General features: G+C 37.4%; 1 protein-coding gene across 1 annotated transcript in view; it reads right to left on the reverse strand.

Moving 5' to 3' along the window:
• LOC145259762 (protein O-glucosyltransferase 2-like) overlaps positions 1 to 25,279 on the reverse strand; it is a 75,121-nt gene extending 49,842 nt beyond the window's left edge. The window contains exon 1 of the mRNA XM_080117499.1: positions 24,914 to 25,279. Coding sequence (XP_079973625.1) covers positions 24,914 to 25,113 — 200 coding nt within the window. The 5' untranslated portion in view covers positions 25,114 to 25,279. The remainder of the gene's footprint in view (positions 1 to 24,913) is intronic.
• Positions 25,280 to 25,914: the final 635 nt, after the last annotated feature.

The raw sequence follows: 25,914 nt of genomic DNA on the forward strand, positions 1-25,914 counted from the left end.
AGAGTTTGCATTTTCTTTTTGTTCCTTTTATTTTCATTTTATTTGATACTCTCAGCCATTGCACTCCCTATCGACGGTTACAACATGGCCAGAACAAGGAAGATGAAAAATGGAGAACAAAGCCACGGCACACACAACGCTTGGGGTCGGTAAGGCTATGTGGGGTCACAAAAGCATTTCAATAAATAGTGGTGATGGAGATGCATTTATACATAGATTATCTCCCTTTGCTTATTATATCAATGAATTACTTCCCTTTGACTGCTAAAACGGCATCATCTGATTGAACAAGACAATTTTCTTTGACCAATCGCCAGGCACTTCATTTTTGGGTGGCTGGGTGGTGGGGGCGAAAAGCCATCTTTTGTCCTCCTCTGAATGTGTTTATTTTTGTTATGATTTATGGTTTCCATTAAACGGTGTTGAAAATTACATGCACTAAAAAGTGAACAACAAGAAAAATGAAGCAAATAATAATAATCTTAACCATTATATCTATAAAAATGAGAATGTATGTGTGTGAGTGTGTGAGGACACTTCTCAACCTATATACTCAATGAATTTTTGATCTTCTCCCAGATGAAAACCGATTGAAAATGTTCCTATTTACAATGCCACTCCACGGAACAGAGTTAGAAACCAGGGTCGTTTTTTTTTTTCAAAGTGTCTGAATACCCTATATACCAAGTTTCAAATCAATAGACCAAAAATTTGTTGACTATATAGGTTAAGAAGTGTCCTCACACACACACACACACACACACTCTCACTTTTATATATATATAATAGCAGATGCCTGGTATTAAATGTAACATTAAATTCCTTTAAAATAATGAAGTAAAAAAAAAAAAAAAAAAAAAAAAACTTAAAGAAACTAAGATATGTGCATGCGAATATTATGTTTGTTCTAAACAGTTCACTTTTTGTAAGTAAAAAAAAAAAAAAAAAAAAGAAGAAAATACTCAAGCTATGATTGAAACTAAAACTCAAAAGATAGTGAGTCAAATATGATAACCATTAGGCCGGCTTGACACGATCTTTAAAAAGTGTTTTCAAACCTATTTATTTTTAGCATAATGAATCTGTAATGTGAACCATTGACGCATGCGCATTCGTGGAACAGTTCGCAAACAGATAAAAATCCGACACCATTCACGGGCCAATTTTTCAATTTTGACTTCCTTTAAAAGCATGTTTTACCGGATGAAAACCACTTTAAAAGTGTTCCATGCATCTGAATATTCAATAAACCAAATTTCAAGCCTGTAGATCAAAAATCCGATGAGTATATAACTTGAGAAATGTCCTCTCTCTCTCTCTCACACACACACACACACAAACGTTTATAGATTTATAAATAGATTTAAATATTATATAATATATGATAAATTACTATTAGTATTACATGAACTACACACCCACGTTTTATAAATTTGGGCGAGCCTATTATAACAAAAGCCACATTATAAATAACCATTATATGGATTGAATTACTTCAATAGGTTTGACGTTATTTAAAATAAATGCCATTTTCTTCCCTCTTAAAAAATATTAATTAGTTTTGTCAATAGTTACGTTAGTCATGATAAAAAGTTTCAAGTAGAAGTTTTATTAGTCTTTCATGATTAAGTTTGATATTTTAAACAGCAATTCTCAAGTCTATCATGCTTAAGTTTGAAACAGTGTTTTTTTTACCAGACCATCAGGTTAAAGTATTCACATAAAAAATAAATTTTAAGGGATCTCTATTATTTAATAGAAATCATTGTGTGTGTGTATGTGTGTGTGTTTGTGTGAGAGAGTTCCTTCCTTATAGGTTCCGAAACAGCTGAACCTATCTTTTGCAAATTTCACACAAAGCTAATTTTTATGTCCGGCAGTGTTCTTAGATATATTTTGTACAGAAATTCATCAGATAATTTCTTCTTCAAACAACAGATTTATTATAATCTGGAGATACAGCTTAGTGGTAGAGCATTCAACTTTTTTTCTTTTTTTTTTTTACATGGGGGTCACCACTTATCAAGGCCCGAAGGGCACTCAGGGATAAGGGTTATTGCGTGTACAGTAATCAATGAGATAGTATTGTAGTAATCATTAGTATTGGGGGTTTTGATAGAGTGTCTTACTTAAGGGGGCGGTTTGTAAGGAGTTTGTTTATGTTGGACTTGAAGACGTCCAAGTTGTAGTCAGGTGGGAAACAGGCAAGCGACAGAGAGTTCCACTGGCGAGCAGTTCTAAGAAAGAAGCTTTGCTCATGGAATCTACGTTTGGATTTAGGCATAGATAAAGAGTGGGGAAAATTATTGACAGTAGTTTCAGCCAGACGGGTGTTTCTCGTGAAAGATTGGCGAGTGGGGACAAGGGATTGGAGCTCAGATGAGCACCTGCCATGGAAATAACGATAAAACAAGGATAGGCTCGCAACGTCTCTTCTGTGGTAGAGAGGTTGCAGGGAAGAGAAAAGGGCATCCCCCACTAAACCACGAAGTCTATTTTGTACTCTGTCAAGGCAGGATAGGCTGTTTTTAGCAGCTCCTGCCCAGATGTGGCAGCAGTACTCCATCCTTGGACGTACTTGGCTTTTATACAGATAGAGAATTGCATCAGTAGTGAGATATCTTCTGGAGCAGTAGAAGGATCCCACCATTTTCCCAGCGTTCCTGGCAACAGATTTGATGTATGTGTTCCATTTCAGATCAGGAGTAAAGGTCAAACCCAGACGCTTGTCAAAACATGGAGCCTCCCCAAGACGAGAGCCATCCATTTCAATTGATGCCAGATGGGGATCAGAGCGTTGATGATGTAAAGATAGAAGCTTGGTTTTGGACGAATTAAAACTACAGATCGAATGATTCCCTGTTCAAGCCCGGGTGTACCTCACCATTTTATTTTATTTTTTATGATAAAAGAAGACGTACTATTTAAAATCGCTGCAAATCATTACTTCATTTGCATATTTTTAAAATAAACATTAATCGGAAGTGACTTTTCCAGGGCATTCATCGTCAAGCTCAAATATCAACTGATATGATATTGTAAACAAATCCAGATGGAATTGATGAACGACATTATCATTATTACTATTATCATTATTATTAATAATAATATTATTATTATTATCATTATCATTATTGATCATTATTATTATTATTATTATCATTATTATTTATCATTATTATTTTCCTGTAATATATAATAATCAATAGAGGATTGATTCTATATTAATATATATGCAATCTGCAGAAATTAAAATATCATGTTTAAGCATATTGTACGACTGGGCAATGCCAGGTGTCAGCTAGTCTGGAGTTGTAAGCCGTGTTTAGTTTCAGAAGAGTTTTCGATGGGTAAGTATTCATTACAAGTCCAGGAGATGATGCAAAGAGCAAAAGATCCTTCTCATGTTGGCATAAAAAAATATGTGCAAGGTTTAATTTTTTGGAGCAATTCTGGTTTCTGATTGGTTGATAGCAGAACATGAATTAATTTGATTCGTCAATTGGATCCTAAGTAATTTGCAGTTGTACAGAGTGAAACGATAAAGGTGTCACCTTAAAGAAAACAACACTACAACTTTATTTTAAAATTCTTATTGAAAAAAATCAATTCAAGCAACTTGATTATGTATTAGAGCTGACATCTATTCAATATAGCCGCCTTCAGCCCCAATCACCGCCTCGATATGGGTCTGGAACTGGGAGCATGCCTTTTCCACAAGCACCAGTGGATGCTCGGTGAATACTCGGTGGATGACGGCGATCAAGCTGGCTTTGGTGTTGTGGGAGGTCATGTTGGTGATGTTTTCAACATATGACCTAATGAAGTACTCCAGTGGGTTGAGGTCGGGGGAGCCAGTGAGAGAAGAGTAGAAAGCCAAATTACTCCTTCTGAAACCAAGCCTGGGTCTCTTTAGACTTGTGGGCCGGCACTGAGTCCTGCTGCCACACCTAGGATCTGCCAATGATCACCTGATTGCACCAAGAGATCACTACACTCTTCAGCACATCCAGGTACACTTTGGTGTTACTTTGAAGCCAACTTCGAAGATGTGTTGGCATGATGTGGCCCTCACTTTAAACCATACCAAAGACCATAACTGCGGGCGGAAACTTTATTTTCATCACCATGGGTACGTCCCTGTTATTTGTGGCAATCCAGTGATGCATTTTGAGGCTGCTGGCAATATTCCTGTTGTCATAATGTGGATTGGTAGAGAGCATGAGTTGTACAGTGGCGCATCTCTGATCTCGCTTGTTGAACATTGTGTCACTTTCAGACATGATAGAAGGCTTCTATTGCTCTTGGGATTTGTACACAACTGGAAAACCATAGATGGCCTGCAACAAAAAAGAAAACCGGTTTTCATCAAACAGAAATGGAACCATGCTGTCTTTTCTAGGGCGACAATTTTATCGTTCCACCTTGTAGTTGTAGTAAGTGTCATGCACACAGAGAATTGAATGTTCAATCTCCAGAAGAGTGTAACTTTACAACTTAATTTTACCAAGTACTCTATCCATTATGCCACGAGTTCTTACGGACAGTTCTAATATGGATTGTAAGAACCTTAAACATGTATAGGAGTTTTAATTCTTTGAAAATTTGCCTTAGTATGTCAGGGTTTGATGAATAAGATAATGGAAATTTAACGAATAAAATATTTTTTTTAAAAAAGAAAGACAAAATGTTTTCTTTTATTTAACCAAACAGCAACTGCTTTTAAATAATTTCCAGAATTAGAAATATAGGGGAGGAAGGGATGGATATCTTTTCGAATTGACGTCAAGATGGTGAAAACAACAACAAAAAAAAACAGCTTGTGTAGTTGAAGCAAAATAACATTATCATGCAGACAAAAAAACTTGTTTGGTAAATCTATCGCTAGTATTATTACCTTGCGAGGTAGGCAAAAGTAAATGGTGGGGGCAGCTGTTTGTCGGGTTGAATAAGCAGATGTATGACGCCATCATTTGATATTGACAGCTTTGTAGTCTGGTTTAGGGTGGAGAACTGAATGTAATCGTAAAAGAAACCCATTTATTACAAAACGTTTAGATCGATTACAAGTCATTCAAGATGCCCCAGGAAGTGTGCAATTAAGCTTATCGATATTGTGCAATCAGTAAATATGGACTTAGTGTGTAAAATAATCGGGATTGTAAGAAATATCTTTGATAATTTCGAGAATATACTTCTCTTTATCAAAAAGACAAACAAATCAAAAGAATGCTTTATGAAAACAGAATCAGGTCAGCTGCCAAGCAGAAAATTAGAGGAATTTTTGTGAATTTAAATATTAATTCACTATTAACCTCATCATTCCTATCATTATTATTATCATTTATTTTTTAGATAGGCGTCACCACTTATCAAGGCCGATAGGCCACTCAGTGATAAGGGTTAAAGAGTGTAGAGTACTCAAAAGGACAATATAGTAATCGATAGTAATGGAAGTTCGGTAAATTTGTTAACTTAAGTGGAACGGCTCATCAGAAACTTGTTCACGTTGGACTTGAAGACAACCATATTATAGACAGCTGGAAAGCAGGAAAACGGAAGGCAATTCCACAGACGTACAGTTCTAAGAAAGAAGCTTTGATCGTGGAATCTATGTTTAGGTTTAGGCACAGATAAAGAGTGTGGAAAATTATTGATAATGTTTTCAGCTAGTCTAGTGTTTCTTGTGAAAGTTTGGCAAGGGGGGACCATAGATTGAAGCTCAGTGGAACACTTTCCATGAAAATAACGATAAAGCAGAGACAAACTCGCAACATCTCTTCTGTGAGATAGAGGTTGCAGCGAAGAGAAAAGGACATCTCCCACCAGGCCACGAAGTCTATTTTGAACCCTATCAAGGCAAGACAAGTCTTTTCTAGCAGCTCCTGCCCATATGTGGCAACAGTATTCCATCCTTGGACGTACTTATATGCATACTGTTATTACTTAAACGTATTGTTACTATTTAAACATGTTGTTATTACTTAAACGTATTGTTATTTAAATATTGTTATTACTTAAACATACTTTATTACTTAAACATTAAATATGTATTTAAACATGTTATTATTTAAACATGTTATTATTTAAACATGTTATTATTTAAACATGTTATTATTTAAACATACTGTTATTACTTAAACATAGTTATTACATAAACATATTGTTATTATTTAAGCGTAGTTATTATATACACATATAGTTATTACTTAAACGTATTGTTATTATTTGAACGTATTGTTATTATTTGAACATATTATTATTATTTGAACATATTATTATTTGAACATTTTGTTATTATTTGAACATATTGTTATTATTTGAACATATTGTTATTATTTGAACATATTATTATTATTTGAACATATTATTATTATTTGAACATATTGTTATTATTTGAACATATTGTTATTATTTGAACATATTGTTATTATTTGAACATATTGTTATTATTTGAACATATTATTATTATTTGAACATATTGTTATTATTTGAACATATTGTTATTATTTGAACATATTGTTATTATTTGAACATATTGTTATTATTTGAACATATTGTTATTATTTGAACATATTGTTATTATTTGAACATACAGTACCAGATGGATGAATACTAGGCATTGCATGTTTTTTGTTCTTTTTTATTACATTTTCACCCTATACAAGGCACATTGCCACTTTGGTGTAGGGGGCTACTATCAGGGGCAACAACTACTGGGGTACTATGTAGGGATTTGGGCAGCAAGATGTTGGTTCACGTTACACTTGAACTTCTGCACGTCAGTACAGTTGGGGAAGCAGGGACCTGGAATGGAATTCCAAAGTCTAGCGGTTCTGGGGAAGAAACTACTGGAGTAAAAAGATCTTTTACATCTAGGGATCTCTACAGTGTGGGGGTGGGATTTTGCAGCCTGTCAGGTCTGTCAAGGGTGTTCACGTCGTGGGGGCACAAGTGCTTGCAGTTCGTCAGAGCATTCACCATTAAAATACTTGTAGAACAGGCAAAGGGATGCAACGTTTCGTCGATGGGACAGAGACGGAAGCTTAGATGCCAGTTCAGGGCCTATCAGATTTGCGACTCTTTTGAACCTTGTCAAGGAGCGAGAGACTAGTAGCCGATGCACCAGCCCAAATATGACAGCAATACTCCATACATGGGTGAATGGTTGCCTTATAGAGGTACAGGATACTTTCGGGTGTTAGTAGTTTTCTAGCACGGTAGAGAGAGCCTACCTTCCTTGCAGCGGCCCTGGCAATGCCCTCGATGTAATTGTTCCAACTCATGTTTCCTGTGAACGTTAGGCCAAGGAGCTTGAAAGACGTGCTCTCAGATAAAAGTCGTTGGCCATTGCTATAGGTGGTAGAGAAGGTTTCTTGTAATTATTGAATGAAACTAGTTTAGTCTTGGCGGCATTGAACGTGACCATCCATTTTTGTCCCCATTCCACTACAGATTGGAGGTCATCTTCTAGTGTTTCTGCCATTTCTTTAGATATGTGTTCATTTGTTTTCCTGTTGTGTCTGTTAGAGTGTGGTGTCATCAGCATATATACCCATCTCAGAGGCAATTTTGTCGGGAGGTCATTTATGAATATCAGGAACAGTAGAGGTCCAAGGATAGACCCCTGGGGCACTCCCACATTTATATCATATTGTTTAGATGTACGATCGTCGAGGACAACCTGGATTTTTCTCTTATCTAAGAAGGATTTAATTATGTTAAGTATTCTACCAGTGATACCGTATGATCTAATTTTCCTGAGGAGACCCTCATGCCATACCCTGTCAAAAGCCTTAGATATATCTAGAGCTACCGCTCTGCCCTCCCCCGCTTTGTCCAGTGAATGGTATATACGTTCAGACATTACAGTTAGGATGTCTGCTGTGGAACGGGCTTGTCTAAATCCATATTGTTTGTCAGTCAGTAGTTTAGCATCTGTAAGGTGATGGACTAGAGCATGGTTAATTAAGATCTCAAATATTTTGGCAAAAAGTGGGAGGAGGCTAATGGGGCGATAATTTAATGGGTCAGTTCTTTCGCCAGCATGTATGTAGGAGGATGTTGACAAAAAAACTGCAAAATAATTACGTCGCCATCTCCCCTGACTGGGATATACATGCAATTAGGGACTGCTTGTGAATTTGATATTCCCTAAACACTTCCCTCCAGGAGGGAGGGGCACCAGTTCAACCTGCCAATGCTAACAGGGTGTGATAAAAATAGGTTTGAGAGAAAGGGGAATAAACAAAGACCTGGCCAGAGATAGGTTAGTTTGGATGCCAATTTCAAAAAGCCGTCTAACACATTTCATCATGTAAAACAGATGTTAAACCGGAGGGGAAGAAAGAGGAAAAAAAAATCCTATATGCATAAATATCAGGTTGATGCAAAATTTTAAACAACTAAAATTTAAATAAAATGCATATTCTCCTGGCCTTGCTCCCTCGGATCATCACTTATTTCAAGGATTAAAAAACCATTTAGATTACAGGCCGGGATCAAAGTGTAGCATCTGTTCTGATGCTGCACTTAAGGTAATTTGTCTCGGTCAATGGAAGGGAAACCCTCTATACTGAGACAATTATTATTTTTGGTCCCTACCAGAGTGCCCCTTTTGCCTTTTTTCGGGGAGCTGGTGTAACCCCACTTTAAAAACGACCTTGTGTCACATTTTGCTTTCGTGAGGAAGCAAATAAATACTTTTCAGATGACCTTAGTAATTGAACACAAGTTAGATTCATATTTCACATGAAAATCGAAAAGAATTTTACAAGCAAGGCATTGATAAGTTCGTTAACATTATAGAAAGCAAAGGTCATTATTGTTACGAATAAAGATTTTTACAATCTTTTTTATTTTCAAAATGAAATTTTAAATCGGCAAAAACTTTGGCACCGACCTAATATATAAGCATATGATAATATTTAACTTTATAAACATACTAGCATTTCAGCCCAGCGTTGCCCGGGTATTTGGAGGTGTATGTTGAGCAAAAAAACAAAACAAAAAAAAAAAGGTCAATTTTTTTTTTAACTTTGGCCCCTATTATGACACCTTAAAATTTATTGTTTTGGGCTCAAATCAAGTTATTAAGTTAGATCCCATGTCCAAGGAACCTATATCCAATATTTCAAGTGTTTAGACCAAAAATTGTCGGAGGAGTTTGGTAGAGTTCTCAAAGGTCAAATCGTTGAACTTTGACCCCTTAACAGCCAAATTTCTGACCGAAAACCGATCACATAGATTTTCCCAAATCTCAGTACCCTGTATATCAAATTTCGAGTCTGTAGACTTAAAATTGACAGAGTTATTGCGTAGGGAAATGTACACAGACACACACACAGACAGACACGTCCACTTTTATAGATATATCGATAAAGATGAAGCGACGTGCAATTCGTTCTGAATCAATGTTGGTATCTTGTGCTTCTAATAAGTTTGCTTAATTAACTAACATGATCTTTTTCCTTTTTAAAGTCTTTTTCTTTACCTGTGACGTCATTTTGCTTGCATTTGTTACATATGTAGAAAAAAAAAATTCTGGAGCACAAAAGGTTGCTTGTTTTAATGGTGCCACTCCCGTCTTTGTAGGTCTTCAACATTTTAGTTTTTTAGTTAAAAAAACAGGAGGCCTTACTTTTGGAATGACCCTCATATTTTATAGACGATGAACAAAATTATATGAAGATTCGTGATTAAACACCCACAAAAAACAATTTAATGTTCAACAAAGAAAATGGTGGCACAACAAACAACGCAACGATTGTTGTTGTTGTTGTTGTTGTTGTTGTTGAGCTATTATGAAAAAATAATAATAAAGAAAAAAATGGGGTCAACACACCAATAAAACAAAAATTCCAACAAACAAGAAAATTTTTAAGATGTGGTCAAACAAGTGCCACATTTCACAATCACCACCACCACTATTGGTTTAACATCTACTCTGCATGCTGGCATGTTTTGGACGGTTTTAACCCTTTATGACCTGGTTGAACTAATTCGTTCAGTCGTAAATACATTAGTATAATGGTATAAATAAAGTAGGAATTGATTCAAACACACCTTGTACATATTAGTTCAGTATCTGGGTAGATGCCAGGTACCTCTAGATTGCAACCGTCTATTGCTTACATTCAGTATACCATCATCTGTCTCAGAGTGGAGGATTTTGTTTGTTGTCATAAGCACTTTTTTCAAGCATTATGCATAATCAACGTAAGTTTATGAAATGCAAAATTTCTCAGTGGTAGTTATACTATTGAACTTCATAACTTTTTTTCAATTTGAAGACAATCATAGTATTATTACCCTTTAAACTAACTAAGATTAACAATAAATATTTTTTAATCATCTACATCATAATTCAGGTCATAGGGAGAAACAGACCAAATATCAAGGTCTCATGCATGATATGAAAAGAAACTGGAATCTTAGGGAGATATCAATCATACCAGTTATTATAGGTGCCACATGGCTTATGAAAAGAACCTGAAGTTCTATCTAACTAACATTTCTGGTGAACCAAGTGCAATAGAGATCCAGACAATTGCACTTAAGGGAACAACGAGGATACTAAAAAGAGCTCTCGGTTGGTTTCAATAAAAAGCAGGGCAATGTTGGCAGAAAATTAAGAAAGAAGAAAATGTTAAAAAATTGAACTTTATCATGAAAGATCATTATAGTGAACAACTCTTAAAATCATTAATATTTAAACTAAATAAAATTAACAATAACATTTTTTTTAATCATCTACATTTTTTCATTCAGGTCATAAAGCGTTAAAGGTGCAAATAGCGCAGAGGGGTCTGAAATTCGAGCCTCATTTTCAGTTTGGGAAAAGTTAGTCACAGCAGAAAATTAAACTCCACACTGGACCCTTCCAACCACCTCCTGCCTGACTTTCCTTTGCGGACAGACGCCACGCTAGACGATCTAAAAATCGCCCCTGATCAGATGCATGCTATCATAAAAAACCTTGACACTTCAAAAGCATGTGGACCCGATTTCATCCCAGCTGTGCTATTAAAAAAGTGCTCAGCCAAATTAGCTCCAGTTCTCTTCAAACTCTACAACAAATGCCTTAATGAATCTTGCTTTCCAGGCTGTTGGAAAACTGCTTCTGTGGTACCAGTATTCAAGAATTCTGGCAAAAGAACTGATCCATTAAATTATCGCCTCATTAGCCTCCTCCCACTTTTCGCCAAAATATTAGAGACCATAATTAACCATGCTCTAGTCCGTCACCTTACAGATGCTGAACTTCTGACTAACAAACAATATGGATTTAGACAAGCCCGTTCCACAGCAGACATCCTCACTGTAATCTCTGAACGTATATACCATTCACTGGACAAAGCGGGGGAGGGCAGAGCGGTAGCTCTAGATATATCCAAGGCTTTTGCATGAGGGTCTCCTCAGGAAAATTAGATCATACGGTATCACTGGTAGAATACTTAGCATAATTAAATCCTTCTTAGATAAGAGAAAAATCCAGGTTGTCCTTGACAATCGTACATCTAAACAATATGATATAAATGAGGGAGCGCCTCAAGGGTCTATTCTATTGTTCCTAATATTCATTAATGACCTCCCCAACAAAATTGCCTCTGAGATGGGTATATATGCTGATGACACCACATTCTATAACAGGCATGACAGGAAAACAAATGAACACATATCTAAAGAAATGGCAAAAACACTAGAGGATGAACTCCAATTTGTAGTGGAATGGAAACAAAAATAGATGATCACATTCAATGCTGCCAAGACTAAACTAGTTTCCTTCAATAATTACAAGAAACCTTCTCTACCACCTATAGCAATCTGAGAGTACATCTTTCAAATTGCTTCACCTAACGTTCATAGGAAACATGAATTGGAACAATTACATTGAAAGTATTGCCAGGGCCGCTGCGAAGAAGGTAGGCTCTCTCTACCATGCTAGAAAACTACTAACACCCGAAAGTATCCTGTACCTCTATAAGGCCACCATTCGCCCATGTATGGAGTATTGCTGTCACATTTGGGCTGGCGCATCTGCTAATAGTCTCTCGCTGCTAGACAAGGTTCAAAAGAGTTGCCAATCTGATAGGCCCTGGACTGGCGTCTAAGCTTCAGCCTCCGTCCCATCAACGAAACGTTGCATCCCTCTGCTTGTTCTACAAGTATTTTAATGGTGAATGCTCTGGTGAACTGCAGACACTTGTGCCCCCACGACGTAGACACCCTCGACAAACCCGACAGGCAGCTAAATCCCACCTCCACACAGTAGAGATCCCTAGATGTAAAAGATCTTTCTACTCCAGTAGTTTCTTCCCCAGAACCGCTAGACTCTGGAATTCCATTCCAGGTCCTTGCTTCCCCAACTGTACTGACAATGCAGAAGTTCAAGTGTAACGTGAACCGACATCTTGCTGCCCAAATCCCTACATAGTGCCCCAGTAGTTGTTGCCCCTGATAGTAGTCCCCTACACCAAAGTGGCAATGTGCCTTGTTTGGGGTGAAAAAAAAAAAAAATGGCCCAATTTTTTAAGGCATTTATTAGTATAGTCGCCATAAGTTACTCTTGTTTACTTATTTTTAAGTGTTTATTTAAGTCGAAACTCGGTGCGCTCGAAACTCCAAAGAATTTCCGCCATATTGTTCTAAGTTAACAACTCAGCACTACTTGTTTCAAACTTTTAAAATAAGTAAAAGCACTAAAAACGGTACTTGTGTTAACATGCTGAAATGATAAAGTTATGAAATTATAATACAGTTATGAAATGTTAACATGGTGAAATAATAAAGTTATTATTTACAAACCTATTCTTAACATGGGGAGGGTGTTTTATAACTATTCTCTACTTGCCGCTAATAATTTAATAAGCAAATATATATATAAATATATATAAGCAAATATATATATAAAAAAAATTTAATTTAAAAAATAGCGCAGTAACACCCTAAAATCTTATCCAGGTAGGGAGAAGAGTAACTTATCTTGCCATTTATTTGTTATATTTTTTGTGTATGTGTGGTGGAGAGAGTACAAAGATAGCGCCATGCTGTTCTCTCGTTTGAAGTCCCCGAGATCGCTCAAAAAGTCGTAAATATAAAAATGGGGGTTATTATAAAAACTGTTATGGGGGGGGGGGTGAAAGCCGCACGGATCTAAACAGTGAAGGGTATGTTATTTGCTGTGACACCGTCGACCGAGTACCACATGACCTAACTTCTCCCAAAGTGAAAACAAGGCTCCTCTATGCTATTTACACCTCTTTAAAAATTGACTTACAAACTTAAACTATCTTTGAGCAAGTCTCGTCTAAAATTTTTCAGATTCAGATTAATCATCCTAGCACTCCTTTATATTCACTCCTGGGGTGGTGTCGGTGGTGGGTGGAGTATAGCTTTCAATCTATATTTTGTCACTTTTTTTAATTATCTATCCACACCTTTTTTTAACCGTAATATAGGGTGGAACGATAAAAGTGTCAACCTAAAGAAAACAACACTTGTCAATGTAGTCGCCTTCAGCCTCAATCACTGCCTCAATACGGGGCCAGAACTAGGAACATGCCTTTTCCACAAGTGCCAGAGAGAGCTCAGGGAATACTCAGCAGATGACGTTAGTGTTGTGGGAGGTTATGTTGATGATATTCTTGACGTATGACCAAGCGAGAGAAGCAGGGGCGGGGCAGTGAGAAAAGGGTACAAAGTCATAGCATTCCTTCTGAAGCCAAGCCTGGGTCTCTTTGAACATGCGGGCCAGTGCTGAGTCCTACTACCACACCCAGAGTCTGTTAGCGGCCACTTGATTGCACCAGGGGATCACCACACTCTTCAGCACATCCAGGTACACTTTGGTGTTGACTTTCAAGCCGACTTCGGAGATGTAAGGTGGCATCATGTGGCCCTCACTTGAAACCATGCCAAAGACCATAACAATGGCCATAAACTTTGTTTTTATCACCTTAGGCACGTCCCTGTTATTCGTGGCAATCCAGCAATGCATTTTGAGGGTGCTGGCAATGGTCCTGTTGTCATAACTTGGATTGGTAGAGAGCATGAGTTGTACACTGGGGCATTTCCGATCTTGCTCGTTGAACATTGTGTCACTTTCAGACATGATAGAAGGCTTCTATGACTCTTGGGATTTGTACAAAACTGGCCAACTAGTAATTGTCTGCAACAAAAAAGAAAACTGGTTTTCATCAAATGGAAATGGAATCATGTTGTCTTTTGTATTGTTGCAAGTTTATCGTTCCACCCTGTATTTCACCAGGCTATTTTTACCTAAATTCTTTATTATGATCAAGAAATTGTAGATTTACTGTATTTATTTGCTTCCCCACCAAAGCAAATTAGGCACAAGGCCGTTTTTAATGTGGGGTAAAAACCAGCTCCCCTAAAAGTAGGCAAAAAGGGGGGACTCTGGTTACCAAAAATAATAATTGTGCTAGTACAGAGGGTTTCCCCTCCATTGAATTGTACAAATTATCTTAAGTGCAGCATCTGCAGAACAGATACCACACTTTGATCCCGGCCCGAAGGCCAAGAACAACAGAGTGTTAATTTGCTTCCTCACCAAGCAAATTAGGCACAAGGCCGATTTTTAATGTGAGGAGTGAAGGAGAAATGGGGACCAACTCCCCAGGGAGTAGGGGAGCTGAATAGTGACAACTGGTATGAAGGGCCGTCTCTACATTGACCAAGGTCTTATATATGGGGTTGCCCCCACATATGGTCTTTGCTTGCAGTATCTGCCGGAACAGATGGTATTTATTTGCTTCCCCACTGAGGAAATTAGGCACAAGGCCGTTTTTTAATGTGGAGAGAGAGGGAGGGGGGAGGAAAAAGGGGACCAGCTCCTGAGAGGTGGGAAATGGGAGCTGGATAGTAACTGTTGGTTTGTAGGGTGATCCCTACATTGACCAAGTTCTGATTCCCGGCCCGAAGGCCAAGAACAACAGAAAAAGGCAAGCCTCTTTTAAATTGTAGATTTACTGTCAGTCTAAAATCAATAAATAGTTATTGTCGCAATATTTTTGCTATTATGTCTAGGGTATGATTCCCCAAAATTGGAAGGTTCTATTTATAGACACTGCCGATAGGAGTTGACCAATCAAATGAAACCACGATCTGCTCACAACCAATCAGAAACTAGAATCACTCAATAAACATGCTGAATATTTTATTTTTGTGAGACCGAAACTTACCTGCATCATGGACTCTTCCAATATCATATTATGATGTGAGATACCACTTTCAGGGAGCAGTATTGTAACACTGAAGAATCAGCAGGAGTACCAGTAGTACGCAGCACATACAACGACCCATAATGGACACCACCGTATAGTAAGCTCTGCTTACTCTTTATCCTATCCTTGTAACATTTTTCGTTAATATATCTTTCTTACACCTAATCTGTGTTTTACATCCATAGTCCCAACCTTGGGTCCACACCATTTATAATTTCCGCGCACATAATTTTTCCTGTCCAACACGAAAAGTAATTTGCTCTCCGTCTGTAGATTTTTACAATCCAACACTTACACAGATCGACTACGCAACGGAAAACCTTATTCTTCGTCTTGGCTTTTTTTTTTTTTTTTTTTTACACAGGCATCACCACATTATCAAGGCCAAGAAATTGGACAATATAGTAATCATTAGTAATGAAAATTCGGTAAATTTGATAACTTATATGGAACGGCTCATCAAGAACTTATTTACGTTAGACTTGAAGACAACCATATTGTAGTCAGCCGGAAAGCAGGAAAACGGAAGACAATTCCACAGGCGTGCAGTTCTAAGAAAGAAGCTTTGATCATGGAATCTACATTAAGGTTTAGGCACAGATAAAGAGTGGGGGGAATTATTGATAGTGTTTTTAGCTAGACAAGTATTTCTTGTGAAAGTTTGGTGAGGGGAGACCATAGATTGAAGCTCAGTTGAACACTTTCCTTGAAAATAACGATACATCAGAGACAAACTCGCAACATCTCTTCTGTGAGATAGAGGTTGCAGAGAAGAGAAAAGTACATCCCCTAATTTAAAGCTTCTCGGATTGACGACTGCCATTTTGTTAGGAACAAGATTTTTTTTCTAAACTAATAAGAACAATAAAAAATAAGTTTAAACAAAAAAAAAAGATAATAATTGAAAAAAATCGTTTTTGAATCAAAATTTAAGACTAAAATTTTTCCATTTCCGATCTTGATTCCAATATCCGCAACACATTCTAATTTTTCCAATTCCTGATTCCAATTAATTGTCCCAGCATAATATTTCCCTTTACAACTTTTTATTAATATCAGAATAAATTATTATTATCAAATCAGAATTTCACATGTAAAATTACAACCAGGAGGTAATCTTTCACGATAAACACCTGTCTGGCTGAAACCACTATCAATAATTTTCCCCACTCTTTATCTGTGCCTAAATCAAAACGTAGATTCCATGAACAAAGCTTCTTTCTTAGAAGTGCACGCCTGTGGAACTCTCTTCCGTTTACCTGTTTCCCACCTGACTACAACTTGGATATCTTCAAGTTCAACATAAACAAATTCCTGATGAACCGCTCCCTTAATAAGACACTATCAAATCTCCAATACTAACGATTACTACAATACTATCCCATTGATCACTGTACACTCAATAACCCTTATCCCCGAGTAGTTTCCAGGCCTTGATAAGTGGTGACTACCATGTAAAAGAAAAAAAAAATGGTGGTCAAGTGGTTAATGACACGGACTGACGACGTGGGTGTTCTAAGTTTGAATCCAGTTCGTTCCACAAAAATCACTTTCACTTTGAATGTTGGCAACCTTCACATGGTCCCTCCCGTAATTCCCGCTGTTTTTCTAGAAAGAATTCTGACTAGAAAAATATTGAGGAAACCAATGCCAACAATAGAGACATGTTGTCAAAACTACTATCCAGCCTTGTTTCACATGCAGCGCACACACGGACACAATGCACAACACTCAGTTTGAGACATATACGATTATCGCCCCTTATTTCCAGCAGTTGCATTTTTCAGCCCATAGGTGGTGATATCGATTTCCTTTTCCTTTTTTCTCTCTCTCGTTCTCTTACACTTGAGATGTCATCCTGAACGGACATGTTAAGACGACACTCTTCATGATTTTCTCTTGTCTGTGTTGCTTGTAATAAATTCACACGGTTTGTAAGTTACTCAAGTTTCTGGTATTTTTGTATTTGTTGTTCATCTAAAAATCTTACTTTTTTTTTGACGTGATAGACAACATTCAAGAGCTCCACCACAGGAGAAACCAATGCCAACAATAGAATCTTCAGATTCACACGATGATGATGATGATGATGAATATAAAATGTATTATTCTTTGAATTTTCATGTTTAACAAATTAAAATATGGAGAAGAAAATGAATGTATATTAACATTTCCAAAACTATGAATTTTTAGTTTGTGAATATTCTTATTTATTATATTTAAAAGCAATATTTTCTATCAAAAAATTGTGGGGAAAAATGAAATAAAACAAAAAAAATTGTGGAGCGTAATTGGATGAAATAAACATTAAAAAAAAAAAAATTATTTTATGAATATTCTTATCCCATCGACGAAATGTTGCATCCCTCAGTCTGTTTTACAATTATTTTAATGGTGGATGCTCTGATGAACTCAAGCCTTGTACCCTTTTGAATAAATGTTACCATAACATTTATTGGGGGAGTTTCTATCACCATTTTGTTTTATTGCTTATTTTGAAGTCATTGTCGAGACTTCAAAGATGCAAAGAGATATCGCAGTCATTTTTTCTTGTTCTCATGTAGCGCTCAACACCACTTGTTTTTCTAAATGAATAAACATTTTACATTAAATAAAAACACTAAAAATCTTATCCAGCTTTTTTTAATATTTTTATTCAATTTTCACCCCAAACAAGACACAGTGCCACTTTGATGTAGGGGGCTACTATCAGGGCCATAAGTTGCAGGTATACTATGTAAGGAGTTGAGCAGCAAGATGTCTGTTCACATTACACTTGAACTTCTGCATCTCAGTACAGTTTGGAAAACATGAACTCAGAAGGGAGTTCCAAAGTGTAGCAGTTTTAGGGAAGAACTTATTAGAGTAGAAAGCCCTCTTACATTTACTGATCTCGACTGTGTAGAGGTGGGATTTTGCTGCTTGTCGGGTTTGTCAGGGGTATTTACGTCGAGGGGGTACAAGAGCTTGTAGTTCGTCAGAGCATCCACCATTGAAATACTTGTAAATAATTCTGTAGAGACTTCAATGTTCACAATACGGAATGATTAATCCACTCAAACAAGTCCGATAACGAGGGGAGGTTCTGTCACAATTTCTCTGTTGCTTATGACCTTGCTCAAAGTGTTCATGAACCCACCTGTATCCCTGACACTGATAGCCAGTATGCAAGTCTCCTAGACTTTTTCTCACAACTTGCCCTGAGCTATGTTAATATTCTGTTCTATCTGCACTGGGATCTTCTGACCACTCTGTTAAGATAAAAACGAAATGTAATAGGTCCTCAAACATACCTCTCCATCGTACAGTATATCGATACTCTATGGCTAACTGGGATAGCTTCCACACATTTATATCAGACCTACCTCTGCGTTCCATGTTTAAAAGGGATGTGTCCTCTATAGTATCAGACCTGACATAATGGTTAATTGTAGGTATAGACCGTTTCATACCCTCGAAAAAGTTCCAGCAAAAACCTAATAGCCATCCATGGTTCTCTCCAGAATGTGCTGCTGCCATTGCACACAGAAATTACTTTTTCCATTGCTTCCAACATGATAGATGTACTGAGACTAAAGCCGCCTTCAGGTTCACCAGCAACTTCTGTAAAAAATTAATAAAGGATGCGAGAAAGTTTTATGCTCAGTCCGTCAAGTCCAAAGTAGCTGACCAGTGGCTAGGGTCCCATCAGTTTTGGCAACTAGCAAACAGAATCCTGAGCAGAAGCGTGTGCTCCATCCCTCTATCATCAATGGACATGAGGTAATCTCGTCAGCATCAGACAAAACCAAACTCTTTGTCAAGAACTTTGCAGTCAATTCTACCCTTTATGACCAAGGCCGCATACCTCCAGTATTTCCTCATGTATCAGAAAACATGCTATGCAACATACAAATATTTGTATGTGATGTTGCCAAGCTAATCAAAAAACCTTGATTCCAGTAAAGCAACTGGCCGTGACGGCATTCCAATTATAGTGCTCAAAAAGCTTCAACCAGAACTACCACCCATACTTACAAAGTTATTTAAGGGTTGTCTTAAAGGGAAATGCTTCCCAACACCTTGGAAAATCTCATCAGTTTGCCCTGTATTTAAGAATTCACATGATCGATCATCTCCCTCTCAGTACAGACCAATAAGTCTCCTGTGCATCATAAGTAAGCTGCTGGAATCTGTATTAAATAGAGAAGTAGTCAACCATCTCAGCAAAAACAACCTTAGTGACACGCAATATGGTTTCTGTTCTGCTAGATCTACAGCAGACATGCTTACAGTTATATCTCATAGGATTAGCTAATCTCTCGACGGAGGCTTCCTCTCTAGGGCAATTGCTCTTAACATATCAAAGGCCTTTGATAAGGTATGGCATAAAGGTCTACTTCACAAGATCTCCAGCTACAGTATAGCTGAAAATGTCTTTTCAATTATTAAATTATTTCTGATAGGTTCATAAGAGTAGTGGTTGATGGGCAGAAATCAGAAGCTCTCAGTATTAATGCTGGAGTCGCTCAGGGGTCCATTCTGGGCCCAACTCTCTTCCTGGTCTACATTAATGATCTTCCAAATCACATCCTTACATCATTCGTAGACATTTATGCTGATGACACTACCATCTATGGTAACACATCAAAGACCATAAATGACCAAGTTCTCTCTCTTATCTATCTTGAGCATGTGGTACAATGGGGAAAGAGGTGGCTGGTTAATTTTAATGCATCTAAAACCAAGCTTCTATCTCTACACCATCTATGCTCTGATGCCAATCTGGCATTGGTTGAAATGAATGGCTCTTGTCTTGGGGAGGCTTTATGCTCTGACAAGCTTCTACGCTTCACCTTTACCCCTAACCTGAAATTAACACGTATATCAAATCCATTGCTAAAGTCACTGGAAAAATGGTGGGATCCTTCTGCCGCTCCAGGAAATATCTCACTCCTGATGAAATTCTCTTCCTATATAAAAGCCAGGTACGGCCAACGATGGAGTACTGTTGCCACATCAGGGCAGGAGTTGCTGGAAGCAGCTTAAAATAGACTTCATAGCTTAGTGGGAGATGCCCTTTTCTCTTCCCTGCAATCTCTTTCTCACAGAAGAGACGTTGCTTTCTGCTTTATTGGTATTTTCATGACAAGTGCTCAGCTGAGCTTTAATCTATGGTTCCCCCATCTCCAAACTTTCACGAAAAACACTTGTCTACCCAAAACCACTATCAATAATTTCCCACACTCTTTATCTGTGCCTAAACTTAAATGTAGATTCCATGAACAAAGCTTCTTTCTTAGAACTGCACGCTTGTGGAACTCTCTTCCGATTGCCTACTTTCCAGCTGACTACAATCCGATTGTCTTCAAGTCCAACGTAAACAAGTTCTTGATGAACCATTCCCCTAATTAATCCAATTTACAAAATTCCCACTACTTATATTTACTATGCTATAATCACATTGACTAATGTATACCGATTAACCCTTATCCTCGAGTGGCCTCCGGGCCTTGATAAGTGGTGATTCCTGTGTAAAAAAGATGAGAGATGCAGCTAGGTGGAAAAGTTACTTCTCTTGCCTTTGGTAACATGTGTCATATATTTGTTTTTTTTTTTACCGCTTTTTCATACCTCTGTGGATTGTAAAACAAACCTGCATACTCGGTCAGCAATAATTAGAGATGACTAAATTCTCTTTCCACTCTTCTCTTACTGTCCTGTCACTAAGAAAAGTGCTGGAAGTAAACGTTTTCCTGGGCTCGTGTTATCCGCTAAATCAGGGATCTAACCCTTAGATAAACAAGGCAGAGCGCCACGTTGACGCAAGGGGTTACTATTTAGGGTTAAATCTACAGAGACATTATGTAGGGGGTTGAGCAGCGAGATGTCTGTTCATAGTAGACTTCAAGTGTACAACATAAACAGTGTTGAACATGTGTTTGCCACAGCAATTTCTTCATATAGTGCGAAATGTGAAAATGGGAGTGGTGTGGAGGCTTTCGAACGATCAAACTGCTCTGGTGACCCCTCGGCAGATATATGCTCGACAATACGATCCATTCACTCTGAAGATTCCCAGAGGTTTCCGGGGAGGGAGAGAGCTTTCTATTCTAATAGTTTCTTTCCTCAAACTGCTAGCCTTTGGAATTTCCTCCCTGCTCCCCTGACTATACAGACATGCAGAAATTTCAATGTAATGTTAACAAACACTACATTGTACAACTCCTCATTTGTGACGATGCATATAAATCTGACCCATAATCCATACAGTATCAGGTCTCAGTGGCAATGTGCCTCATTTGCGGTAAATTAAAGTAAAATGTTTTTATTATTACTTTTATTCACACCAAACTAGGCACAATACCACTTAGACGTAAGGGCCGTGTCTATGTCGGGAGTTGAGCAGCAATATGGCTGTTCACATTACATTTGAACTTTTGCATGTCAGTACAGTCAGGGAAATGGGGAACCAGGAGGGAATTCCAAAGTCTTGTAGTTTGAAGGAAGAAACTATTAGAGTAGAAGGCTTTCCGGTACCTAGAGATCTTTACAATGTAGGGGGTGGGATTTTGCTGCTTGTCAGGGATATTTATGTCAAGGGGGCACAAGTGCCTTGATTCGTTAGAGCACATTCCATTAAAATACTTGTAAAACAGGCATAGAGATACATTTTGGTGATGAGACAGGGATTAGAGTTTGGTTGATAGTGCGGGACCTATTGGGTTGGAGACTCTTTTATGGACGTCTAAAAGAGAGAGACAAGTAGTGGATGCACCAACTCAGGTGTGGCAACAATATTCAATGCAATGGCGAACGGTGGCTTTGTATCAATATAGAATACTCTCAAGTGTGAGTAGTTTTCTAGCACAGTAGAGAGAGCCTACTTTCTTTGCAGCGGCCTTGGCAAGGTTTTTAATGCATTTGTTCCAATTCATGTTGCCTGTGAATCTTAAACCAAGAAGTTTGAATGAAGAGCTTTCAGGTAATGTATCATTAGCCATGGCGATCAGTGGTTGAGAAGGTTTCTTTTGATTATTAAAGGAAGAAAGCTTAGTCTTGGCAGCATTAAATGTTATCCATGTTTGTCCCCATTTATCCAAAGACTGGAGGTCTTTCTCTAAGATTCCAACCATTTCCTTAGATATGTGTTCATTCGTTTTTCCCTTTGTGTCTGTTATAGAGCGTGGTGTCATTTTCAAATATACACATCTAGGAGACAATTTTATGAAGGACGTTATTTATGAATGTGAGGAATAATAAAGGGCCAAGGATCAACCCTTGTGGCACACCCGCATTTATATCATGTAGTTTGAAAGTACGGCCATCAAGGACAACCTGGATTTTTCTCTCGTCTAAGAAGGATTTAATTATGTTAAGTATTCGTACAGTGATACCATTTGATTGAAGTTTCATGAGAAGACCATTGTGCAAAACCCTATCAACGGCATTAGCTATATCTAGGGCTACTGCTCTAGCCTTCCTACCTTATCCAATGCATCTGTCCAGTTATCTTTTTCAACTATTAACAAAAGATTAAAATGATTGTACAGAGCAACCGAAATGCATGCTGGTAGATTTAATTCCTTTTAGTTATTTTTTTTTTTTTCGGCACTTGTGCATTTTAACATGTTTTGCTTTCATTTTAGAAGAGTTCCGTCTGCATTAAGGGAAGAGTCAACAAAGCTGCCCACATCCTTTCCATGTTAAGAATGGCTTTCTAATTTTGAACAGGATGTTAAAATGCACTGGTACCGCTCGGGGTAGCCTGGGTGAGGAGGGTGTGGGGACACCCAGCAGGACCAAAAACAAGACCTATCAAAGGTCGGATAAGCTTCTTATGAGCCAATGGCCATCTCCTGCAGCCAGAGTTGGTACCAACGTATCGATCTTGTCTTTCCTTGCGTTCTACCAGCTCTGGTCAAGTTCCACTCGTGCCGCTTGGGCAACGCACGAGTTTCTTCGTCCAGGCTCTTGCAACGGTGGAAGATAGTTACGAGTTAAAAGTCTGGTCAAATTGACGTCGCGATCAGGCGCTTCGGATCCTCCGCAACAGTGGGAGGGGCTATTTAGCCTCAGTGGGTGGCTACGGCCCGCCTTAAACTAGGCAGCCCCTGGTCAGTAAGGTGCTACCCCGTCATGTTAAAATACACAAGTGTCGATTTTTTTAAAAAATTATTTAAAAACAAGAATAAACAAACTAAAATAAGTTTTTTTTCTAAATTTATTTCAAAACATAAACAATATAAAAATAAAATTAAGACTAAGCTGCTCTCCTTTAACAATTACAAGAAGCGTCTCCAACCACCGATATCCATGACAAAATTCTTCCTTCAAACTCCTCAGCTTAACATTCACGGGCAATATGAACTGGAACAAAGTCAGTGAGGACATTGCAAAGGCTGCTGCAAAGAAGGTGGGTTTCCTCTATCAAGCTAAAAGACTACTCACACCTGAGAGTATCCTGTACCTCTACAAGGTCACCATTCGCCCATGCATGGAGTATTGCTGCCACATCTGGGCTGGTGCATCTACCACTAGCCTCTCTCTTTGGACTAGATAGGGTCCCCCAAAAATGTTTTCAATCTAATAGGTCCCACTTTGTCAACTAAGTTTTAACCTCTGTCTCATCGCCACAATGTTGCATCTGTGTGCCTGTTTTACAAATATTTTAATGGAATGTGCTCTGATGAACTTGTTGCACTTGTGCTCCCTCAATGTACATATCTCTGACAAACCCGCATAACAACAAAATCTCACCCCTTCACTGTTCCCTAAATGCTAGAAAGCTTTCTACTTTAACAGTTTCTTCCCTTGAACAGCTAGACTTTGGAATTCCCTTCCTGCTACTTGCTTCCCTGACTGTACTGAGATGCAGAAGTTTAAATGTAATGTAAACCAACATCTTGTTAATCTTTCCTAGGCATGGTCCTAAATAGTAGCCCATTACGTCCAAGTGGTGAGATGCTTTGTTAGGGGCGAATGCGAGTAAAAAATAAAAATAAATAAATAAAAATAGGTACTCATGCATTTTAATATCCCGTGAAAATTTAGAAAGCCATTCTTAACAGGAGGGGGGGGGGCTTTGTTAACTGTTGCCTTACCGCGAACGAAAATCTCCTAAAACGAAGAAAATGTTACGGACTTTTGTACTTTTGGTGGGTACTTATTTAGAATTCTACCTAATTAAAAAAACAAGACAAAAATAAACTGCATCAAAAATCTGATGTACAGAACATCACAGAACGAAAATATCATATTCCAAAAATTACGTAAATTGACCAAGTATTTTTTTTATTCTTAAAAAAAAAAAAACTATATTTAAACGATTTGAAGCGATTAATGTGAAACTGTTAGCATTACAAGGTTAATCTTGCAAGTTGGAACTTTTTACTTACTCCAAAAATTTGATTATCTTAGTTAAAAATAAAACTACTTGATCAATTTATGTGATTTTTGGAATATGGCATCTTCATTTCGTGATGGGTAGATACTTTAATATTTTTATGCATTATATAAATTAAGTTGAATCGTAAATAAATCACTTAATTTGTTTGCTTTTGAGAGGGAGGGGGTCAACAAAGTTAACAGGCATTTGTTTAAAGTGTGTTTTCGTATTGTTTTCATTTTTTTCCGTGAAGCGAGTTTTTTCCTTCTTTAAATATAAAAAAGAAAATATTATGACTTACTTGTTTCCGGCATCATCAACAGCTTGGATGAAGAAATATCTCACTGGCAAAACAATGTTCGTTCGCAGACCAGGACCCCAAATCAAAGAGTTTTCGCCACTCAAACCTGACTTGGAATTCTTGCATTCGAAAAACTCGACTCGAAGAAAAAGATTCACGAATAATATTGCAAAACTGCTCGAAATTATTTTCGTCAACATCTTTTTTTTTTTTTTTTTATATATACATATAAAAAATGTTCTTATATTTAAGAAGAAATATTAAAAGGCATAAAAACCAAACTTTAAGTTCGTTGGAATCGTGTCGTAGAGAAACGACATTGGAATAAAAGTTCGCGAAATTTGAAAAGACAAATAAATAAAGAAAGAAAGAAAGAAAGTCGGCTTGTCGCCCCCACTTTTATATATATATATATATATATATATATATATATATATATATATATATATATATAAATATATAGATTGTTTCTTTAGTTTGCTATTATTTTTAGGGTCTTTCTTGTTTTCATATTTGACTCGACAATTTCAGTTTCGTTTAACGGGTGAAACAACATCCCTGCCCCACACTCCGAGACGGGTACTAACAACCGAGATAACAAGTAGTCTCAAAGCTAACAGTTACTTCTCGACAATGGCTGACCTAAAACAGTTGCTTTTAACAAATAAATAAAAAATATTCCTTTATTCACGCCCAAAAATCGTGTAAAATAAAATAATAATAATAAAAAAAAACACATATACACGCCCCCTCCTCCCTATTTTTTTTTTTTTACCGCCGTGAACAAATATTATTTTAAAGCCAATAAAACTGTATTTTTACCGTTAACAAATTGCTTTGTTAAATATTCTGGACAATCGTCAAATTTTATTTTATTTTTTTTTTAAGCGAGACATAAACCTTCCTTTGGAATTTAGTATTCAAGTGCCAGGAAGGCCATACTTCCAGGCATTACCTTCTCCGGAAGTAAAAGGGATTGGCTTATTGCCAGTTGTCTAAAG

The sequence above is a fragment of the Euprymna scolopes genome, chromosome 35 (assembly GCF_053919585.1).
Source record: "Euprymna scolopes isolate OS-2025 chromosome 35, ASM5391958v1, whole genome shotgun sequence".
Classification (NCBI taxonomy): Eukaryota; Metazoa; Mollusca; class Cephalopoda; order Sepiida; family Sepiolidae; genus Euprymna; species Euprymna scolopes.